Raw genomic sequence first — 22,578 nt, 5'->3', positions numbered from 1 at the left:
CTGACCCTAAAATAAAAAGATGACTCTGGATGAGCCAGATCGATATAATCATAAAAGTAGGCTCAGTGCCATCCCTTTAAAAATCAGACAGGGATGCAGGAAAGCAGTGTCAGAGTGATGCGATGTGAGAAAGATTCAACTGGTCATTGCTGCCTTTGGCTTTGAAGATGGAGGAAGTGGCCAGGAGCCAAGGAAGGCAGGCAGCCTCTAGATACCGGAAAAGACAAGGAAATGGATTCACTCTAAGAGACTTCAAAAAAGAACATGGATCTGCTGACACTTTGATTTTAGCCCAGTGGGATCCCCATCAGACTTCTGACCTCCAGAAATGTAAGACAGTATAAGTGTGTTGTTTTAAACCAGTAAGTCTGTGGTAATTTGTGATAGCAGCCTTAGGAAACAGACATCTTGTCAACTCCTCCTTTTCCAGAGGAAGAAACTGAGATCCAGGAACACCAGAGAGAAGAATCAACACTCAACCCCAGGTCTCCTGGTTAATAAGGGTGTTTTCACTATTAAATGTGTTACACAAATAATAACTTAGAAGATAAACATCCTTTCAAGTCAAACATGTTTTGTTATAATTGACTTCTCTGGAACATTTAAAATATGAATTGTTCCTTGAAAAGTTCAGCTTATTAACATTTCTGGAACATTTCTCATCTTAAAAACAAAAATAAACAATAAGGATATTCCATACTCACTCTCAAACCAATTTATTAAGAACCATTTTTTCACCCAGCTGAACTGGCTTATCTTCCTTGGTAAAACTGGACTAGATTTCTCACTTCAAGCCAATTCAGGGTTTTCAGTCCCATGCACATGAAGAGCTTCGCAAGAAGAAAAACCTATCATGCCATTGCACATACAGTTAATGTATGTGCAACAGGATTGCTATAAATTTAAATCCCTGTTCACTGTCAAGAGTAATAAAAAGATTGCTTCTAGAATTAATGTGATTCTGAGCCCTGTTCTCTAAGGCACTAAAAGGTTAACAGAAAGCACATGTTTTAAGAAAACTGTAAGGGGGAAAAAGAGTCCTGATCAAGTGGCATATGAAGGAAGATTATTGTTATTCTGGGGAGTGGGGGGCACCTGGCTGGCTCAGTCAGTGAAGCGTGCAACTCTTCATCTCAGGGTTGTGGGTTCAAGTCCCATGTTGGGTATAGAGATTAAATAAAAATAAAAATAAAATCTTAAAAAAAAGATTACTGTTATTTTTGGACAGTGTGGTAAAACCAAATTTGTCCTACAGACCTTAAGTACTCAGTGTGTGTTTTGTTTGAATCAAGACTCATGGGAATCTTATGGTATTTAGTTAATCATGCTTAAAATGTAAGATTAGAGTAATCAAGCAAGGACAAAGATAAGATGTTATTTTAGACTTTAAAACAAATTCCATGGTATTGTTGAAGGGTGCTGGCTTAGAATTCAGAAAATCTGGGTTCAAGTCTGGGTTTTACCCTTTCGAGGTTATGACCACCTCCCTGAGTCTTAATCCCCAATTTATAAAATGGGAATTATGGGGCCCCTGGGTGGCTCAGTTGGTTAAGCCACTGCCTTTGGCCCAGGGTCCTGGGATTGAGGCCCACATTGGGCTCCCTGCTTGGCGGGGGGCCTGCTTCTCCCCCTCCCTCGGTCGCTCCTACTGCTTGTGCTCTCCTGCTCTCTCTCTCTCAAAAAAACCCAAAAAAAACCAAAAAACCCCACTAAAATAAATAAATAAACAAACAAACAAATAAATAAATAATGGAAATTATGATACCATCCTGGCCTTCTAACAGGTACTTGTGAGTACAGCATGGAATAAGGAGCATGAGAACAATTCAGAGACTCTACTCTGGGTGCCGAGGAAAAGCCCTGTGCATGAGGGGCAAGCTAGGAGTAGACGGGAGGCCTCATCCCACAAGGGCCACTGGTGCAGATACCCTCACTTGTGGAACTCCTGCCCTTACTGGCAAAAGAAAAGTACAGATCTATGAGCAAACGAGTAGTTTCTTGTGGAAGTTCATGAGCAAGTCAGGTCCTTGCACTGGAAATCCTCCTGCTGCTGCACTGGCCTGACCTTGCCAGTAATTAACTGGGCCTCTTAATCTACTGCCTGGAACTCTCTGTGGTTTCCTCCTTAGGATGACCTTCCCCTCATATGTTGTGTTAGGATGCTTTAACAAGTGAGGAAAACTCATCCAGAAATGGCTTAACTGATGAAGAAGAGGTATACTGAAGAAGAGTTCTGGAGATAGGTGGTTCCAGCTTGTGAATCAACAGGCTAGAAGATGCCATCTTTCAGCCTGATCACCCTCGGCTTGTTTTACTCAGTTCAGCTCCCGTCACATTTGAAAGATGGTTGCCCCAGGACATCCAGAAGAAGCTGACCAATCCTTCATTTTGCAGATCTTTTTTAAAGAAAGGGAACATTTCCCAGAAGCCTCCAAATGCATGCCCCTCATGTCTCACTAACCAGGACTGGGTAGGTGTCAGGCTTACCCCTAAACTCATCACTGACCTACAGAATGGGGTGACCCTGGCTGGTTTAGACAATCAGGATTTATGATTTCCTCCAGTCACAGGGGAGGGCAGACTCTGAAACAAAATCTGGGCTATTGGGCTGGTGATCAACAGTGCCTGCTGGAACTGGAAAATAATCTTTTTTTTTTTTTTTGAAGGGGGTAGGGAGGGGCAGAGGGAGAGGGAGAGAGACTCAGGGCTTGATCTCATGACCCTGACATGATGACCTCAGTTGAAATCAAGAATCAGACGCTTAACCGACTGAGCCACCCAGGCACCCCTGGAAAATAATCTTTATGGTTCAGTTCAACTCTGTCTACAGTAATTGCTTAGACGTTGAAAAGGAAGGTCCATTATTACCTTTCTTGTCTTAGATAACCAAAGGACATCATGAACTTAAATATAACCAAAATGAAACCACGGACATTTTCCCTCAAACCTGCTCCACTTACAGTCTTCCCAACCATCTTAATTATTAACAACTTCATGCACTGGGCCAAAACTCTGGAATCATGCTGGACCTCTCTCCTCTTGCACCCAACATCCCAACCATCAGCAAATCCTATTGACACTGCCTTCAAAAATATATCCAACTTGGGGCCCAGGAAACAGGGATTTTGGGGGAAGGTTTGCATAAAACCCAGCTATGCTCCAGCATCAGACTAAGGAGCATCTGGAAGCAGCATCCTTGGCATGGAATTGGGTGTCCTCATGACGGGCAGTAGCAGGGATGAAACTTCTCCAGGTAGCTCTGTGGACTATGGATGGGGACAAGGAGCCAGAGCATGTGAAAGCTGTAGCTGATACTCTCATTTGTGGACACATGAGCTGCTACTTTGGATATGCCCGGAAATAACTAAGGACACCTGGGGATGAGGAGAAGGGCTGGTGGGGACTTGTGCCAGGAGGAAAATGCAAACTGCCTTTATTTGTGGCTACAGGCTAATCAGGCTCTTCGGGACTACCGGTGGATAACTACAAGTATGTATGATGGAGATGGCATTGTGAAAATATATAAACTACTGTGTTTTTGTTTCTCTCTGAAATCACATTCCCTGGTAGCCTCCCACTCGAAAGTTTGAGTCATGGGCCTTTTTGTCCCAGAAAAGGAGAGGCTGTTCACCCCCAGAACAAGGATGTAATTGCTTTGAGTGCCAAAGTAGACTTTCCTGAGGCTGTAGCATGGAGTGACCAGCCATCCTGGTTTTTCTAGCACAGTCCCATCTACACTTGTGGTCTTAGCATTATTTTAAGTATCAATCCATTTTACTATCAAAGGTGTCCCAGTTTGGACAGTAAACTATAGAATCACCCCACTTTAGAAGATAATAGTTTGAAAACCTTTTCTTGATTCCTTAGCATCCATTAACAAATCAAAAGTCAACCCTTATAAAAAGAGTATAGAATTTTACTATAAATCAGGGGTAGCAAGAAATCAGCATTGAAGGTAGAGATCAGTGGTTCTTAAAGTGTGGTTAGCAGTCCAGCAGCAGCAGCATCTCCCTGGCCGTTGATAGAAATGCACATTCTCAGGCCCCATCTCGGACCTGCTGAATCAGGAACTCTGGAGGGTGGGGCTAGTCATCTGTGCTTTAACAAGCTCTCCAGGGGGTTCTGATTCAGAGAAAGTGTGAGATCCTCTGAGGTGGAAAAAGTGAAACACTTTTTCTTCAATACTGTGGGAAGAGAGGGAAAAGGAGAGCTACAGGGGAGACAAGCAGTGTGAGCCACATGGGTCCTTACTTCCTCTTTCCCTGTGAGTTCTTTTTTTTTTAAGTATTTATTTATTTATTTGAGAGAGAGAGAGCGCAGGAGCAGGAGCAGAGGGAGAGGGAGATGGAGAAGCAGACTCCCCCTGAGCAGGGAGCCACATGTGGGGCTCCATCCCAGGACCCTGGGATCATGACCTGAGCCGAAGGCAGACGCTTAACCAAGTGAGCCACTCAGGCGCCCCTCCCTGTGAGTTTTGAGGGCAGAGGTAGAAACACCTAGATAGAAATGAAAGATCTTGAGAACTTTAAGAGTGGCTAGTGGCTAGTGGCCTACTTTAAGAGTAGAAGAAGATCAAAGATCTTGGGAGAGGGTCCACGGGAGAGATTTCAACATGGTACCAGGCCAGCACAGCTGGGTGTGGAGGGTGATGTAAGAAGAGGGAAGTCTGAAGAGCTTCACATCACCTATGCCTAGCACCTACAGCACCCAGAAGTTTCTGTGGGCCCAGTATTGGATTACAAAAAAAAAATGAGTCAACTGGTAGACTAGCAGAAGACCGGGAGCAGTGCAGAAAAGTGGGCACTTGGTGACAAAGCAAATGGTCTGAACCACAGACAACAGTGGTGGGACCAGTCACACCATGGCTGTCACCAGTTCAGAACCAGACTGGACCAGCGCAGCTGCTGAAACCAACAAAGTTCCTGGTGACATCACATGGATGGATAGGAGGTGCTTTCCTCCAATGCTGCCAGAGATGCCCAGAGTCTATCCTGGAGTGCAATCACAGGAATGGGAGGAAACTCAGCATCTATCAGTGAAACAGGAAACTGTCCACAGTCTAAGGAAGGCAGTCTGGAGCACTGTGGTGTTTGGGATAATTACAACCCCTCTGGAAAATGACTAGCATTTATGAGAAAATAATTGAGCAATTTTCTCATAGACTCTGATGAGATTAAGAGCCTCTGTGGGCAGTTAGATTTACCTATATTGTCTTGTTATGAATCACCTGAACTGCTAACACCATCAGGCTGGCACTAAATAGACCACTGTTCACCTGAAAGGCCTTTTTGAACCTAATATTAACAATATTTTTAGTCACCTTTACTTCTATCAAAAGTTTCTACTAAAAAGAAATCTCTGAACTGGCTTTATTTCAGACCTTGTTCCCCTGCAGCACTGTTTTTTTTTTTTTTTTTTTTTTTTTTAAGCAGGCTCCATGCCCAACGTGGGTCTTGAACTCACAACCCTGAGATCAAGTCACATACTCTACCGACTGAGCCAGGCAGGTTCACAACCCTGCAGCAATTTTAAATAAAATTTTATGTGTGCTCATAATGAGTTCATAAGAAAGTTGTTTTAGTATCTAAAAGACTCTGAGTTAAGCTAAAGTGGTGGTTTTCAAAGTGTGGTCTCTGGGCCAGCAGCATTACCTGAGAACTCACTAAAATGTAAATTCTCCAGCTACACCCACGTCCTAATGAACCAGAGACACAGGGGGAGAAAGCTGACTCCTGGCTATGGTCAAGTGAAAAGGTCAGCAAATCCTCTCCCCAGAATGCAACTATAATATAAAGCTAGACAAAATTGACAAGAATGACCATTTCAGTGCTCTAGAAACCAACCAAAGGCAGATGACAATTTGAGAAGTGTTTATGCTTGAAAACTGCCGAACTGTGAATAAGAATAGTAGATGTCTGAGGCATTCTGGCCTAGCACTTCTTCCATCTCCTCCAGCCCAGTGGGTGGAGGGGTTCTGCTAGGGCAGGACAGGTCATGAGGACTGGCAGCTATGCCACTGCGGGCTCACAGGATTTGGTGTAGTGGGTGATGTCCATGGCCAATGGCACTGTCAGTGGAAGTAATAACAGCCTTGCCTTTCAGAAAATACTACAGGAAGTCCTTCAGACTGAAAGGAAGTGACATCAGAGGGCAATTGGATGCACAGGAGAGAATGAAAAGCACTGGAAAAGGTAAATATGTGGGTTAATATAAGACTTATAAATATATTTGCCTCATTTCTCCTCTTAATTTCTTTACAAGACATAAGATTGTGTACAGCAATACTCAAAACACTGTATTGTTGGGTTTACAGCATATATAAATGTAATATGTATAACAATAATAATACAAAAGAGAGGGAAGAAAATTGAGCTATATTGCAGTAAAGTTTCTATTATTTTACCAGAATTAAATTAGTATTAGTCTTAACTAGATTTTGGTAAGTTAAGATGCTATACTCTAGGGAGTAACCATTAAGAAAATACATTTTAAGATAGTAAGAAAAGTTAACAGAGGAACTTAAATGATATACCAAAAAATACTTATTTAACACAAAAGAAAGCAATAAAAGAGGTACAGAGAAACAAGGAAGAGAGGGGACATATGGGAGACAAATAGCAAAATGGCAAATGTAAATCCATACATATTATGAATTACATTAAATGTGCATGGCCTATATATCCCAATCAAAGAGTAGAGATATTCAGATTGGATACAAAAAGCAAGATCCAAATATATGCTACATGCAAGAGACACACTTAGGTTCAGAGACACAAATAGGCTGAAAGTAAAAAGATGAAAAAAGATATACCATGAAAACAGTAACCATAAGAAAGGTGAAGCGGCTTATGTGGATATTAGCTAAAATAGATGTAAAGATAAGAAATATTACTAGAGACAAAGAGATGCTTCATAGTGATAAAAGAGTCAATAGATCAGGAATCTACAAAACCCAATTTCCAAGTAAGGTCACATGGGGTTAGACTTCAAGTTACGAATTTTGGAGGAGTCACAATTCAAACCACAACAAATCCAAATGTCCAGCAACTTTTGTGAGTGGGAGAATAATCTGTGGTATATCCATATAATAAACTACTATTTAGACATAAAAAGGAATGATCTATTGATGCATGCTACAACATAGATTAAGCTCTAAAACATACTAAATGAAAGAAGCCAGATGCAAAGACTACATATTGTATGGTTCCATTTATAAGAAACGTACAGAAAAGGCAAATTTATAGAGAAAAATGCAGATCAGTGGTTGCCAAGGGCTTGGGATAGGAGAAGGGATTAAGCAAAAACCAGCAGGAGGAAACTTACCGGGCTGATGGAAATGTTCTAAAACTGCATTTTGATAATGATGGCCAACTACATAAATTTACTAAAAAAAAAAAAAAAAAAAAAAAAAAAATCACCAAAGTGTACACTTACAAAGCGTGAATTTTTTTATAGTATTTAATTATATATTAATAAAGCTATTTCTTTTTTAAAAGTTTCTGGGGATGGGGACCAGCAATCTGGGTTTTAATAAGCCTTCCAGCTAATTCTTATACTAAGGTATGGAAATCACTGCTCTAAAGAGACTGTTTAAAAGAAATGAACTTGACATAACATCATTGGCACATCCAAGTCTTATCTGATTCTTACCCATCCAAAGTGGTAGAGGTTCATGAAGACAATTACATCCCCTAGAGGGAATAAATAACTACATTTTCTTTACAAATCTGAATAGCATGTATGTTAAATTTGACATAGAGTCCAGACTTAGAAGTGACCCTGAGATTCAGACCCATATCCAAGTGGACAATTCAAGCTTGGCACTTCTAGGTCCCTCAGGCACCCCAGATGCACCCTTTCCTGAATGAGGCTCTTTATCCCTCTACTTGCTTTCCTTGGTAAATGGCACCACCATCCACCCGGTGGCCCAAGCCTAAAACAGGGGAACTACTTTTGCCTTCCCCCTCCCTCATCCTGCACTTTAGATAGTCACTGAGGCTTGCATTCCGTTTCCATTATCTCTCCATTTTTTCCAGTAATGGCCTTACGCCAGGACCTTATCATGACTTGCAAATGGACTCACTGCCTTCAGTCTCACCCCACCCCCTGTCAGTCCACACTCAAGATAGTCTAGGGATCATTTTTTTTAAAGATTTTATTTATTTATTTATTTATTTATTTATTTATTTATTTATTTATTTATTTTAGAGAGCGAGAAAGGGCACGCTAGTTGGGGGGGGGTGGAGCAGTGGGAGAGGGATAAGCAGATCCCGTGCAGAACCCACACAGGGCTTGATCCCACAGTCCTGAGGTCATGACCTGAGCCGAAATCAAGAGTCCAACATTCAACTGACTGAGCCGCCCAGGCACAGCCCCCGCCCCTCCCAGGGATCATTCTTACACATGGACATACTCATACTGCTTCCTGCTAAAACTTCTTTGGTGGCTTCTCATCTTTATCAGTTAGGAACTGCTTTTGACTACATGTACCAGAAACCTGGTTATGCTTGTTTAACCAAATAAAGGTGCATTTTTCTCACGTGATGAAGTGCCAAGGTAAGTGGCATATTCCCAATGCAAACCATTGTTAGTTTCTTCTTTTTTTTTTTTAAGATTATTTATTTATTTATTTGCGAGAGAGTCCACATGCACGAGCGGAGGGGGTGGGGCAGACGGAGAAGCAGACTCTCTGCTGAGCGGGGAGCCCAACCTGAAGGCAGTCAGGTAACTGACTGGGCCACCCAGGCACCCCAAACCGTTGTTAGTTTCTTATGTCTTACAGTAACATAATGTGCATTTATAGCTTATATATATACAATTTGAAGATTTGAATGTAATCGGGCACAAGCCCAGTGTTTTCAAAAAAGCTCCCAGGTAGTTCTAATGTGCAGCCCAGGTACCTGTGATTGACAGCTGAGGTCTAGAGAGGATTATCCAGGAAGATACAGTGGGCCAGACTGAGCCAGAGCCCAGGCTGGAACTGCTAAAAATATAGCCTATGACATAGGTTATTGACAAGATTATTAAATATACAGCTAACTCGCAATTACAGTTCGCAAACTTCTAATCGCAGACTGTTCACTCCTGCTTACTAGCAATCTACATTAATTTTTACACTTTTCACTTTCTAACTTTTAAGAATGCCTCAGATACCTCATGATTCTGTGATATAATCTTCCTAGAGGGTTTATTGGTAATAGGTTTCAGTTTTGGGGATTTACTGACATCTGCATTTCAGTATCTGCAGGCAGAACTAGCTAATGCCACTTCTTGTTTCTCCTTTGCTTCCTGTTAGTGCATTTGTTTCTTAGCATTTAAAAACCTCTCTTTGTACTTTGCTTCTTTTGAATTTTCCCTAACTCTGGCATTTTTCTACAAGTCACATAAAAATATGTCTTTTGGGGGGCCCCTAGGTGGCTCAGTCAGTTGAGCACCTAACTCTTGATTTCTGCTCAGGTCATGATCTCAGGATCCTGAGATTGAGCCCCACGTCAGCTCCATGCTCAGCGGTGAGTCTGCTTGAGATGCTCTCTCTCCCTCTCCCTCTGCCCCTCCCTCCCGTTCTCTCTCTAAAATAAATAAATAAATAAATCTTAAAAAAAATATGTCTTTCATAAGCAAAGGCTGTGGTAATAATCCCTTTGTGATGTGAAGGAGATTAATAGAAAACTACATATTTACTGAGAATGATGAAGGTATAAAGGGAAAATTGCCTTGAGTCACAGAAATAAAAATGATTTAGGGAAGAGAAAGAAGAGTTAAAGGAGAAAAATAGAAAAATGAACCCTAGGAAAAGAAGAGGAGGAAGGGGAAAAGAAAAGAAATGTAAGACTGAACTTCTGGTCTACCTTCTCACTCACATCCTAACTACAGAGGTCCCCAAACATTGACTTTCATTCTCAGGAATGCCAGAAAGACACGCCATAAGCTGTTCAGTCATCCACTCAGGCTGCAGTGATATCTGAGACATCTATCCCTCCTCATCATTCCCTATAAAATCAAAGTCTCTCTGGATTACTCGTGCGCCATTCTGACCGTCAGATTCTGGCCACATTTTGGGGCTCAAGACAACCCAAGCTACTTTTGGATTTTTTTGACTTCTTGGAAACAATGACTCTCAATAGGATTGGCCTGGTACAAAAGTGAACTTTTCAAAATTACCTGAGTACTCTGGTCACACTGCAGTTTGAAACACATGAACTCTGGGGCACAAAATTTTGGGGCAGGAGCACTCCAACGCCACCATGGAATCTCAAGGTCAAAATGAATAGGCCTGCCCTAATTATTTACTAGACTGGGTCAAGAGCACAAATGGAGGCCCTCACACCATACACTAGATCTTTAAATGATATAAATCAAGATAACAGCCAGATAAAATAGATCCTATCTTCTGGTTTAACAAATATATCTTAATAAAGACCTGGAAGGCAGGTTCAAATATGGCATTCTTGGACTTCCTTGAGTTCTATGTAGGAAGGTGGCGGCGATAGAATGAGAGCCAGGCCCCTGTCCCTGGTCTTTCCTTCTTTCCCCACTGCAGGCTTCATGCTGCACTGAGGGGGCCTATGGTCAAACTTAGGTGTATACCCATGGTGGCACAGTCCATCTTTAGCCTGTCTAGGCCCTGGAAACAGACCGAGGATGCCAAGAAATTCCAATGTCTTAAGTATTCAATGAGTGTTCTAGAACAGTAGTTCTCAACTGGGGGCAATTTTGCCCCTCAGGGAACATTTGGCAATTTCTGGAGACATTTTGTTTGTCACAGCTTGAGGAAGGGGGTGTTAAGAGCATCTAGTGGGTAGAGGCCAGGGATGCTACTAAACATCCTACAAGGTACAGGATGGCCACCACAACAAGTAGTTATCTGACCCAAAATGTTAACAGTGCCAAGACTGAGATATCCTGCTGTAGGATGGACAAGAAATACTGTTCAAGATCACAAGATACCTTAGAGATATTGTAGGTTTGGTTCCAGACCACCGCAATAAAGTAAATATTGCAATAAAGTAAGTTGGATGAAATTTTTGGTTTCCCAGTGCATGTAAAAGTTATGTTTACACACACAGTAGTAAATGTGCAATAGCATTATGTCTAAAAAAATGTATATACCTTAATTTAAAAATATCTTATTGCTAAAAAATGCTAACCATCACCTGAGCTATCAGCCAGTTCATAATCACTGATCACAGATCATCATAACAAATATAATGGATAATAAAGAAGTTTGAAATATTGCGAGAATTACCAAAAACGTGACACAGAGACATGAAGTGAGCAAAGGCTGCTGGAAAAACGGTGCCAGTGGGTGCCTGGCTGGCTCAGTCAGTGGAGTGTGTGACTCTTGATCTCAGGGTTGTGAGTGTGAGCCCCACACTGGGTGTAGAGATTATCTAAAAATAAAATCTTTGGGGGAAAAAAAGAAAGAAAAGAAAAATGGTGCCCACAGACTTGCTCAATCAGGGTTGCCCCAAACCTTCAGTTCACAAAAAAATACATCTGCAAAGTGCAATAAAGTGAAGCGCAATAAAATGGGGGTATGCCTGTATTTAAATTCCTTAATCCTGTTCTAGAAGGAGGGGTAAGGATCTGGATGGGAACACCCTCTTGGCTCCACAGACTCTCCCTCAGAGGATATCTGGCTTGGGGAGGGACAGAACAGAGCCTTCTGAAGTACGGGCCCAGGGCCAGGGACTCCACTGTGCAGGCGGGAGGGCAGTACTGGGAATGAATTTAGAGTACCTTCTGGGGTCCTCTAAGCCTGTAGGAGACAAAGCCCTTCCACTGACCAAAACAGGGGGCTCTCCAGGCTTCATCTGACTATCTCAAAAGAGGACCAGCTCCCTGTCCCAGGGCTGCTCTTTGTATCCAGGAGTTGGTCCCTGGGCTGGTCCCCTGGCCAGCTCATATAATGAACTGAAACCTGACTTCCTAATTTCCTGGAACCCAAAGAAACTTAGACCTTGGGCAAAGGCCCTTTGGCTAGCATTTGCACATTTATGCAACTTACTAGCATACGCCAATTATCTGGCGAATACTAGTAAGTACAAGCAGGAAAATTACGAATATGTGCACTTTCTAGAGGCTGATAAAAAATGGGGATTGTGTATCTTTGATAGAGGACGCCTTAGAATCCAAGGGTCTAAATAAGTAAATACGATGAAGTGTAGCCCACGTGCGGCTGAAGCAGCCACTGTCCTTGTTTCACTCTGGCATTGAATTAGGCCTCAGTATTTTGTCATCCTTACAAGTGAATCCTCCTGAATGAGCATTAGAAGGAAATACAGATTGTGGTGAAGAGTTCTCAGGAAATGGGGAGGATTTAAAAATCCCACAAAGCAAACGGAACAGAAATCCCCAGCAGGCAGAGCTATTCTCCTTTAGGTCTGTCCCCTCTTGGTCCCTGTCCTGGTCTCTTTGTTTCCACTTTTCTTTTCAGGACACTTTCCCCATCTCTTCTTTGGAGTCGAGTAGTTCCAGCTCTTGGCCCCAACTTGCCTGCTTCCCTGGGCAAGAAGAACACCCGCCAAGTCACAGGTTCTCAAAGTGAGGTAGCAGGCCAGCAGCACCAGTGCTACCTTGGAACAAGTTAGGAATGCAAGTTCTGGGTTCCCATCCCAGACCCACCGAGTCAAACCCAGCAACCTGCAGTTTAACAAGCCCTTTGGGTGAGTGTAATGCACACTTCCAAGTGAAGGTAAACTCACCCCTTCCTCCAAAAACAGTTCAGCCACCTTTGCTGGCATTCCATCAGGCATGCCCTGTGGGGATGGAAGATGAAGCCTCTACTCCCCTCCATGCCCCCAGCCCCCATGGCTTATCAAACTATCTTCCCAACAAAAGACAGGGCGGGTAGGAGTCTCAAAGCCCTGTCTGTGCAAACAAATTCATGGCCTTTGTGAAAAAAATTCTAAGAGAACTTAATAAATGGTGCTACAGTCTCCTGTATATCTTTGTAGACATTTCAGAACACACAGTGAATATGTTTATCCTTAAAATACACAAAAATAGTTCGTACTGTTGGCTCATTTCATAACATGTTTTTGAAATATGTCCCTTGGGGGCGCCTGGGTGGCTCAGATGGTTAAGCGTCTGCCTTCAGCTCTGGTCATGATCCCGGGGGTCCTGGGACGGAGCCCCACGTCCTCGCTCCCAGCTCAACAGGGAGCCGGCTTCTCCCTCAGCCTCTGCCTTTCTCCCCTGCTCATGCTCTCTCTCTGCCTCTCTCTCTCAAGTGAATAAATAAAATCTTTTTAAAAAAAGAAAAGAAATATCTCTCTTGAAGGCTAAGTAAGACTCCGCGTGGGGGTATAACTTGTACCCACCCACTCTGCCCTTCTCCCTGACGGTTGAGGCAGCAGAGCCCGACAACACCCGAGAGATGTGCAGAAGTCAGTGTGCTGACGATTTGGTATTTTTACAGTTGTGGGCCTAGTCAAACAGGGAAAAGGTGACGAGAACACAGAATTCCGCTAACCAAATTGGTAACGCCGTGTGCTAAGGACTAAAAACTGCAGGGAAGAAAAGGCGAGGGCAGGGATTGAGATGCGCCGACTCAACACACCCTCGGAAACCCAAAACACAAGAAATGAAACGACATAAAGCACCCCCAGCTCGACGCGTCCCAATTTAACAGATGAGCCAATTTCTAAGAAACAGATGAGACAATGTTCTTACAACCAAAAGTCACCACACAAAGTGACTTAAAATATTAAAGGCGTGCCACGTATACCTCATTTTCCCAATTTCGCGTACTGTCATCTACGGAAGGGAAGAGAAAGGCCGAATTTTTCCACAATTCCATGTTTCCGGGCGTTTTAGAGCCGCGGGACGCAAGGATCCCCGCGCTGCCCCTTGGTCCCGCCCCCGGTCGGTCACTCCCGGCCACTCGCGTGCCGACGCCTCGTGGGGAGCGGGCTGAGCGCGCGGCCGGCGATTGGTTCCGGGCCAGGGTGGGCGGGGCGCGGAGCTCCGGCCCTATAAGAGCGCGCGGCGCGACTACCTCGGTTTGCGTCGGCGTCTGCTGCGGCGTCTTCCGCTACGCTCCGAGTCCTCACAGCTTTTGGAACCCGGACCGGAGCGCGGCCTCGCGAGTCATGGAGATGAAGGCCGTGTGCGTGCTGAAGGGCCAGGGCCCGGTGGAGGGCACCATCCACTTCGTGCAGAAGGCAAGGGCTGGGGCGGAGGCCGGCGGCGAGGCCGTGCCCGCGCACCTGTGCCCGGCAGTGGCGGCCGCCCGGGCCTCGCGCCGCTCTCGTCACGCCCCCGCCGCGCCGTGTCTGCAGGTTCGCGCCGCCCGAGGCCTCTGCCCCGCGGCGGTGCGGCGGCCGAGTGCTGAGTCACCGGGCGGGCCCGGCGGGGGCGGCGGTGCGTGGCGAGGCCTGGGCGCGGGTGCAGGGAAGGAGCAGCGGCCGACCCTGGTGGGGTTGCTCGGAGCGCGGGCCCGGGAAGGAGGGCGGAGGCCGGCTGGCCCGAGGGCCTGGGCCGCCTCCGTGGCGTCTGTAGCCCGGGGCGGAGACGTGACGTTTTTGAAGAGGCTGTGGCCCTTCCCTTTCGGGGTCGTCTTGTGGGTCCTGAGGCTCCTGCGGACTCGAGTTGCGCAGTCCCGGGCCTGGCCCGCCTTTGGGAGCAGGGAGTGCGGCAGGGCCGCCTGGACACGGTCGCATCCGTTAGCCCACTTGGGGGCTTCCTTTCCGCTCAGGGGTCTGCAGCTTGCAGCCTGGGGGCACAGCCGGTCCCGGGGCGGGTGTTGTACAGGCCAGGAGCTAAGAGGGTGGCTGGAACTTGGTTAGTTGAGAGGGTACTGAAAAACAGGAATCACGTGACTGTCGAGGCAGCGATGAAAACCATTGAGTCCCTGAAGTAGTAATTAGTGAAAGCTTAAATGTGCACACACACCGGAAGATAGTCGTGAACCGGGAGCACTCAGACCAAACCATGGAATGAGGATGAGGGGTATTTTGTTATAAAGCAGCTTATATAGTGAGAAGGCAGGGACTGTTTATTTTTCACAGTGATGGGTCATGATAGTTTTCTTAAATGGTGAGAAATTGGTTGGTGGTTACCGCATACCGGCCTAGGGATTCAAACAGTTTTAGCTTTTGCTTAGGATTTCCAGGAGCATAAATAGGAAATGACCCGGGTCAAGTTAGTCTTGCAAAATAAACCAATTAAGCTATGCTTGTATGACTAAATTTGTTTTGTCTGATCAGGGAATTTTCAAGGCTGGTCTCCATTTGTTTTTGACTTTAAACAGGACAGAGACCTTATGTGGCCCCTTACAGAAAAGTTTGCTGACCCTTGCTGTAGGTCACGGTCAGGCTGTAAAGGCAGAGAAGATGGCCTTGGACAAAGCTCCTTTTCCACCTCCGGAGATCTAATCGACTCCCTTGTTGGTTGTTTTCCAAACCTGTGATTTTTTTTTTTTTTTTAAACCCCTGGGTGCACAGTAGGCTCATTTGGGGAGCTTTTAAAAAAATGTTTCCAGGGCGCCTGGGTGGCTCAGTTGGTTAAGCGACTGCCTTCGGCTCGGGTCATGATCCTGGAGTCCTGGGATCGAGTCCCACATCGGGCTTCCCGCTCAGCAGGGAGTCTCCTTCTCCCTCTGACCCTCTTCTCTCTCGTGCTATCACTCATTCTCTCTCTCTCAAATAAATAAAATCTTTAAAAAATAATAAAATAAAACCAATACTTAAAAAAAATGTTGATTCCAGATCAGTTATATCTAAATCTGTCAGGGTGCAGTCTGACCTTTGCTGTTTTTAAAGTTTCCACAGTAGTACTAATTTGCACCAAGAATTGAGAACTGTTGGCAGAGGGTAGTGGGTGGGGTTTGGGAGTTGGAAGTCAGATGTGGAGAGTTTCACTTAACTCTGTTGTTGGGGCATTCATTTAACCAAATTCTCTGTAAAATGGTTTTGAAATTGCTCTACCAATAGGCCCATTGCTGAAATGGTCAAAAAATAAACTATACAGAAGTACTCAATAGTATTGCAAAACATGGGGTGCCTGGGTGGCTCAGTCGGTTAAGCAGCTGCCTTCGGCTCAGGTCATGATCCCAGGGTCCTGGGATCGAACCCTGCATCGGGCTCCCAGCTCAGCGGAGAGCCTGCTTTTCCCTCTTGCTCTGCCGATCTGCCTACTTATTCTCTCTCTCTCTCTCTCTCTCTCTCTCTCTCTCTCTCTCTCTGTCTAATAAAATCTTTAAAAAATTGCAAAACATGTCTTACAAGGAAGGTGCTTGTGATAAGACTTGTCCCCCAAATCTTAGGTTAGGAACTGATGGAAAATTGTGGTTGTACTTGGCTTGATAATCGTAACAATATTTAATATACGAATGAGATTTAATCTTTAAAGTGGCTTACAGAAATGTGAGAGGACATGAAAAGTAATCTTGGAAATTTATGCGAGGGAGCTTAATTTTTTTCCTTTAATAGGTGGTTTCCAGATTTTCTGGAAAAGGCTTTGTCATTTGACTAAATTTTGCTGTTTTCAGTTGCCAGACTTTGTTTTGCTCCTCCTTTCCTTATGTAATTTCACCAGCACTAGAGAATCTGAGAAGCCTTTGAGGGATACCTTCCCTCTGGCCATGGAGAAATGGCTTGGGTGTTACCTTCAGAAGCCAAGCTGTGAATCCATACATAATTGAGTTTTTCCACCTCATCTGAGTTGCGGGTGTGGCTCCCTCTTTTAAGTTCCAAACTTCATTTTGGTGGTGCTGTTTGTACCTGATAAAAGATCCTTGTGTAGTTAAGCATTATAGCTCTACGGCTATGCAGGAATGTTAAATTGGAAATAAATTGTATTTGTTTGGCCTAGAGTGTTAAAATTTTGGATTAATTTCCAATTTTTAAAAATCAAATTTTCATCTGTAAGTCCAAATTACTAGCTTTTCTTGAAAACTTTGGAGATCTGCCCACACTGAGCCCTCGTTAGCTCAGGGCAGCACCCTGCAGGACTGAATTTATATTCCTTTTTGCTTCCCTGACCTGTTTCAGTCATTTAAGATAACAGCCTGGCCCCTATAGGGTTGTACCCAGGCAGCTTACTGTTGAAATGCTCATATGTGCTCTGTGCATTACCCATTACCCATTAATGGAAGCTTGGAAGAACCTGCCCTTTTGTCTCTGCTGTTGATAACACAGTGCGTTTTGGGGAGAAACATTCATGTTTTAGTTTTTCCAGAATTAAAGCTTAGAAGAATCCTAGTCTCTTCTCAAAAAGAAAAGCAAAGAAGGGGGCAGGAGTTGACATACTGCTTCCGTTGAGCAGTGGTATTTATCCAATGGAAAGTCAAACATTAACCCCTTGTAACTGTTGGCCCTGGCTGTTAAAAAACCTAGCTAAAAACAGAGACACCATCATGTGTATAACTGTGTGGTATGGATGCTGTGTGTATTTTATTTTTGTTCCTAAGATCTCTTAGTTGTAAAAGGTAACTTCCTTAATTTCTTTATGCACTCTGCAGCCCTATTACCTATTACCATTGCCTGCATGGCGATACCTGTGTGTTTTTCTGCTTTAGTGTTTTTATTGCCCTTTCTTTTTGGTCTCGAGTAGAAAGGTTATCTAGGTTTGAGGGCCTAAAATGAGTTTGGAAAACAACAGACCAGAATCAGTCCCCCAGGGAAAGTGGGATAGAATATTTTCTGGCTATTAATAAAAAATATCTATGCTGGAGACTGATAAATACCCACCTAGTGGGTGAGTAGAGAACAGGGATCCTGCGGCAACCAGTTGGACATTTCCAAGGTGTCTTTTTCTTTTCTTTTTTTGATGGCAAATCTGTATGTTTGCTCTATGGAAGAATGTCTGCATGAAGAAAACGAGGTGCTATGTTGGTGCTACCATTTGGGTTAAAAAGTTTGATACATATTCATATTCAGCAGGTGCAAATATAATGTATTCAAAAGCATTTGCAAAATAAAGAAGAACTTATTCTTGTTATATATCCATTGTAGGGGAGTCAAGCCCTACAAAGTCTACAAATCCTCCATTTTCATGCTCACTCGCCCCTCTGCTAGGTGCGTTTTCTGTGCTATTAATTGTGATACCTGCTGCATGGCTCCTGGGCTCTGAGTGTTAGAGCAAGGTCACATCTCCCTTGTGTTGGTCCCCAGCCTAAAACAGTTAAATAGCTTGGTAGAAAAGTGGTAGGCCTGGGATTTGGACACAGATCTTTCAACTCCCACGTCCATGTTCCTTCCATTTTCTTGTGATTGGTAAAGGTAATTCAACTGTTTTCTTTGTTCAGAAGCACTTGCTCTCTCAAACTTTTTGCACTTTTCTTTGACTAAAGGGAAGTGGGCCTGTTGTGGTGTCAGGAACCATTACGGGATTGACTGAAGGTGAGCATGGATTCCACGTCCATCAATTTGGAGATAATACCCAAGGTGAGTATTGTGTTGGTCTGGTGACTCCTACTTGTCTCAGCTAGTAAAATAATTAGGACTGGGTAGAGCTACCCCTAAACATTAAAAACTCTCAACATGCAGGAAAAAAAATAAAGTCAGTAGGATTACTAAGGTTAACCTTAGGGAAATGAGCCAAAAGACTGGTTTGCAACTCTTAAGTGTGGAAAGGAAGGGGAAGAAGTTGATTTTGTGTGTGTGTGTGTGTGTTTTTTTTAAGATTTTATTTGACAGAGAAGGTGAGAGAGGGAACACAAGCAGGGGGAGTGGGAGAAGGAGAAGCAGAAGCAGGCTTCCCGCAGAGCAGGGAGCCCAACAATGAGGGGCTCGATCCTAGGACCCCGGGATCATGACCTGAGCTGAAGGCAGATGCTTAATGACTGAGCCACCCAGGCGCCCCGAAGTTGATGTTTTTTAAACATGTTTATACCTTGATTATAAAAAGAGTCAAGTATTTTTTAAGAAAACAATAAAAAAAACAAAAAATTAACCTACTTTCTTACCTTCCATAGTAATCTCAGGTGTTTGTGAGCTGGGGTTGAGGGTGGGTGCTTCAAGCACAGGGTCTGCATTTATTTGCATTATTCTGTAAGAATAGCTCCATCCCTCCAACACAAGAGCCTTAGCGGGACAGAAGGTAAAATCTGAAAAATGAATGTAAACTAGCGGTGCTTTTGGTTGAGTTTCATTTTCTTAGTTTGGAATTAGAAGCAAGTTAAAAGCTTATGGGTTAAAATGCATTTAGTCATCTTTTACCATATTCAAGTAACCTGAACTCAGTGTTTACTTTTTATGATGAGAACCTGATTCATTCGTCTTGCTGGATTTGTTTTTATGTTCTATGATTTGGTTCCTATAAAAATTGTGATTTAATGACAGCTTTGATCCATTTTGCCGATTGAAATTCCTCAGGTTGCCCTTTTTTTTACTGCCTCTGCTTTGGGAGGCATTTGCCCTGGGTCTTTGATTTACTGTGCTACTTCCCATAACCTGTGTGTCTTCTCCCTGGGGAAGCTGGGTTGAAGCTGTAAACAATGGAAACTCTCCTCCGTCACCTGCTGAGTGAAGAAAGCCTGTCACTAAAGAACCTCCTGCACTGTGGTGGTGGTTCTGTGAGAATGGCTTTCCCTGAAGCACAGGAGTGCCATTTTTCCAGAATATATTCTGAATGCTGCCCCTTGGAATTCTGTGAGGCAACAGCCTTGGCTCATAGTTAGAAGGTGCCATTTATATTCTGCTTGCACCAAGTAAAGGCACCAACGGTAGTTGCTGGTAGTATGTTGCTGGGGAGGTGAGTTTCTTGTAGTTAAGGTTCGCTACCGTATAAACCAGGATCAGAATCATGGGATTTTAATAATAGAAGAACCATGAAGATCAAATCCTGGCCCTCTTATTTTACAGGGCAGTGAAGAAACCAAAGCCCAGAGAAGGGTATTAGCTTTACTGGTGTTATAGAAATTGTTTCTACTGCTTGCCTGTTTTGTTTATACTAAAGTGTTGCTTCCTGTTTTTATGAACCTAGAAGTCATGATGGTAGGTCAGTATTTTCTGTATTTGAGGTTTTAGCAATGACCAGTTTTTTTTTAGAATTTATTTTGAAATCCTGATTCATAATTTGGCTACCTTTGTTTTTGTTTTTGGCAAATAGGCTGTACCAGTGCAGGTCCTCACTTTAATCCTCTATCCAAAAAACACGGTGGGCCAAACGATCAAGAGAGGTGAGTGACAAAAGTGCTTTAATGCTTACTAAAATTATGGCGATGGCTTGTTGGGGTCCGTATGGGTGTACTACTTGCAGATTGCATGCTAATGTAACTGTGAGTAGGCCTCCCCACCTCTGCTCTTAAATTTGTTACCCCCCCAAGTAACCCCTTGGCTCCAGGTGCTAGAGCGGCTTCCTCTCTGGGCTGAGGAATTGACAAATGGGGACAATTAAGACGATTTGGTTTTGTAGCATTTATTGAATATAGAACTAATACAAGTGCCAAAGGGAACTAATACAGGAAATGTCATGAATAACAAACAGTACTGTCAACCACTAGCAACATAAACCATTGTGAAACATAGGAAGCCTTGTAGATAAAAATTTGATATTGAAAATTCAGTGAGTCCATTTGTGTGTTTCCTGAGAGCCTTTCAGGAAAATATTAAATTTAAGGACAGGGATTAATTTATTTTAATAACAGAGGCCTAGCATATAGCATTCTTAGCCATGCCAAGTATTAACAGGTGTAACTCATTAACTCAGAGTTTACCCTTTGGTACTTTACCTCTGACATTAGAGATGTGCCCCCATCCCACGATTCTTCCCAGAGCACTACTGTGTAGATTTGAAGCTTTGTTTGAAGAGCAATGTGTCTAGAATGTCAAGTTGTTTCTAGTTGTGTATGTTCTAAAAATCTGTCCGTCTGGAAGAGTGGGTCCTATCTGACACATACCATATCCACCTCTTAGTGTCCACCCTTATGTATCTGACTCACCAACTAGCCTGATGTTAAATGGAAGTCAGTCCTAATTCCTGATGCTTTTTCAAAACTGTTAGGCATGTTGGAGACCTGGGCAACGTGACTGCTGGCAAGGATGGTGTGGCCACCGTGTCCTTGGAAGATCCTCTGATCGCACTCTCAGGAGACCATTCCATCATTGGCCGCACAATGGTGGTGAGTTTTCATATGCTAGGATATGCGTACCATTTCTTCTAATACACAGACATGTATCTTTTCACGAGTTCATGATTATTAATCCTGGTTTCTAAGGATCCACGTACATTGTACCTTTAGTTCAGATTAGGAAAAGCAATTACTTTATTTGATGATTACAGTGAAGGTGAATTAATGATGTAGGTGGTTATGACACTCTTCTATGGAACTGTGGTCGTTAAGTAAGTTACATTTGGTCATATTAGATGTGTACTGTGGAAACAGAAGTAGTCTTTGTCTAGTTTTAAAATGGCCAGATTTTCCTGCCACATTTGAGTGTCCCCCTTATAGTTAAACATTTTGTTAAGTCTAAAATCTGAGCTGGACCTCAGTGTTAGTATTTTATTCATGTCTGCAGGTCACCATCACTTGTTTAACGTGTGGGAAGCGATTGCCCTGAGTTACCCACGGGAGCTGCATTTGGTTCTCGCAGACACCAAGTAGCGTAGGCTCTGTGTTGCCTGCCCCAGAGGACAGTTAACGTTCTGTAGTCCTTTCCTTCCAGGTGACCCTAGAGTTTTCTTCAGCTATAGTTGCGAAGCAGAAAAATCATTGATCAATGTTTGAGGAGCCAAATCTAAAATACTATTTAAATAGTTGAAGATACTTATTTACAGACTCACAGTTCATTAGGCACATTTTTGAGTTTCTTTAAATTCACTTTCATTCCCCCCCCCCCAAAGTGTTTATTATAAAAGAAGGCTATTACTCAGGCTACTAAAATTTCTCCCAGAGGATTCAAACTGGCACATGGCAGCCTGTAACACTTGTCTCGGGTTTTTAGTATTTCGTTTAGATAGCAACACTTACCTAGTGTTTACAACAAACTTAGTCTGTATCATGAAGTAAAAGCTTTGAGTAGTAGTTTCTACTGTTTACCACTAGATTAAATATTAGCATATTTCCTTGCTAGGATTATCTTAACATGATCTTTTCTAATATTAAGTGGTTCTTAAGTCTTTTGGGTATTGTTGGGAATAGGTGGTAATTATTTGACAGTGCTATGTTAATGTTCTTAAAACTTTCTAAAGGTCCACGAGAAACGAGATGACTTGGGCAAAGGTGGCAATGAAGAAAGTACACAGACGGGAAACGCCGGGAGTCGTTTGGCTTGTGGTGTCATTGGGATCGCCAAGTAAATATTCCCTAGGATGTGATCTGAGTCCTAGTAGCTCCTATGTTACCTTGCTAGTTGTAGAAATTTAACTTGATAAACATTAAACACTGTAACCTTAAAAGTGTAATTTGTGTGACTTTTTAATTGCTTTAAGTACCTGTAATGAGAACTGATTGATGATCACTTGGAAGATTTGTATAATTTTATAAAACTCCTATTCAGTTAAAATTGTCTGTTTCAACGATCTCTGTATTTTGCCAGGCTTAATAATCATATATGGGTATTAAACTTAAAATTGTCTGAATTTCTTCAATTCTCATTCAAGCCCGCAATAAATACACCATATGGCACTGAA

At 43.3% G+C, this 22,578-nt stretch overlaps 1 protein-coding gene and 1 long non-coding RNA gene across 2 annotated transcripts in view; one reads left to right on the top strand and one right to left on the bottom strand.

Annotated features, from left to right (window-relative positions):
• The window catches only part of LOC114219052 (uncharacterized), a 30,373-nt gene extending 16,482 nt beyond the window's left edge, over positions 1-13,891 (bottom strand). The window contains exons 1-2 of the long non-coding RNA XR_003611306.2: positions 13,730-13,891; positions 7,324-7,384 (exon numbers count right to left, since the gene is read on the bottom strand). This is a non-coding gene — a long non-coding RNA (uncharacterized LOC114219052). The remainder of the gene's footprint in view (positions 1-7,323; positions 7,385-13,729) is intronic.
• A 119-nt stretch (positions 13,892-14,010) lies between these two features.
• On the top strand, positions 14,011-22,350 carry SOD1 (superoxide dismutase 1). The gene is made up of 5 exons (XM_028113950.2): positions 14,011-14,165; positions 18,296-18,389; positions 20,056-20,125; positions 20,950-21,067; positions 22,138-22,350. The coding sequence occupies exons 1-5, from the start codon at positions 14,094-14,096 to the stop codon at positions 22,243-22,245; spliced, it is 462 nt and encodes a 153-aa protein (XP_027969751.1). The 5' UTR covers positions 14,011-14,093; the 3' UTR covers positions 22,246-22,350.
• Positions 22,351-22,578: the final 228 nt, after the last annotated feature.

Source organism: Eumetopias jubatus, unplaced genomic scaffold, assembly GCF_037043125.1.
Source record: "Eumetopias jubatus isolate StellerSeaLion01/CBP00866 unplaced genomic scaffold, mEumJub1_p1.0 scaffold_1, whole genome shotgun sequence".
Taxonomy (NCBI): Eukaryota; Metazoa; Chordata; class Mammalia; order Carnivora; family Otariidae; genus Eumetopias; species Eumetopias jubatus.
Note: the sequence above shows the minus strand (reverse complement) of the source record. Positions and strands in the feature narration are given on the sequence as shown.

What these genes read in the sequence shown, in the direction of transcription:
- SOD1 (XM_028113950.2), top strand. Translation starts at nt 14,094, where the DNA reads ATGGAGATGAAGGCCGTGTGCGTGCTGAAGGGCCAGGGCCCGGTGGAG. An exon ending in ATTTGGAGATAATACCCAAG is followed by an intron (nt 18,390 to 20,055) that starts GTGAGTATTGTG and finishes TTTGGCAAATAG; the next exon opens with GCTGTACCAGTGCAGGTCCT. An exon ending in TCATTGGCCGCACAATGGTG is followed by an intron (nt 21,068 to 22,137) that starts GTGAGTTTTCAT and finishes AACTTTCTAAAG; the next exon opens with GTCCACGAGAAACGAGATGA.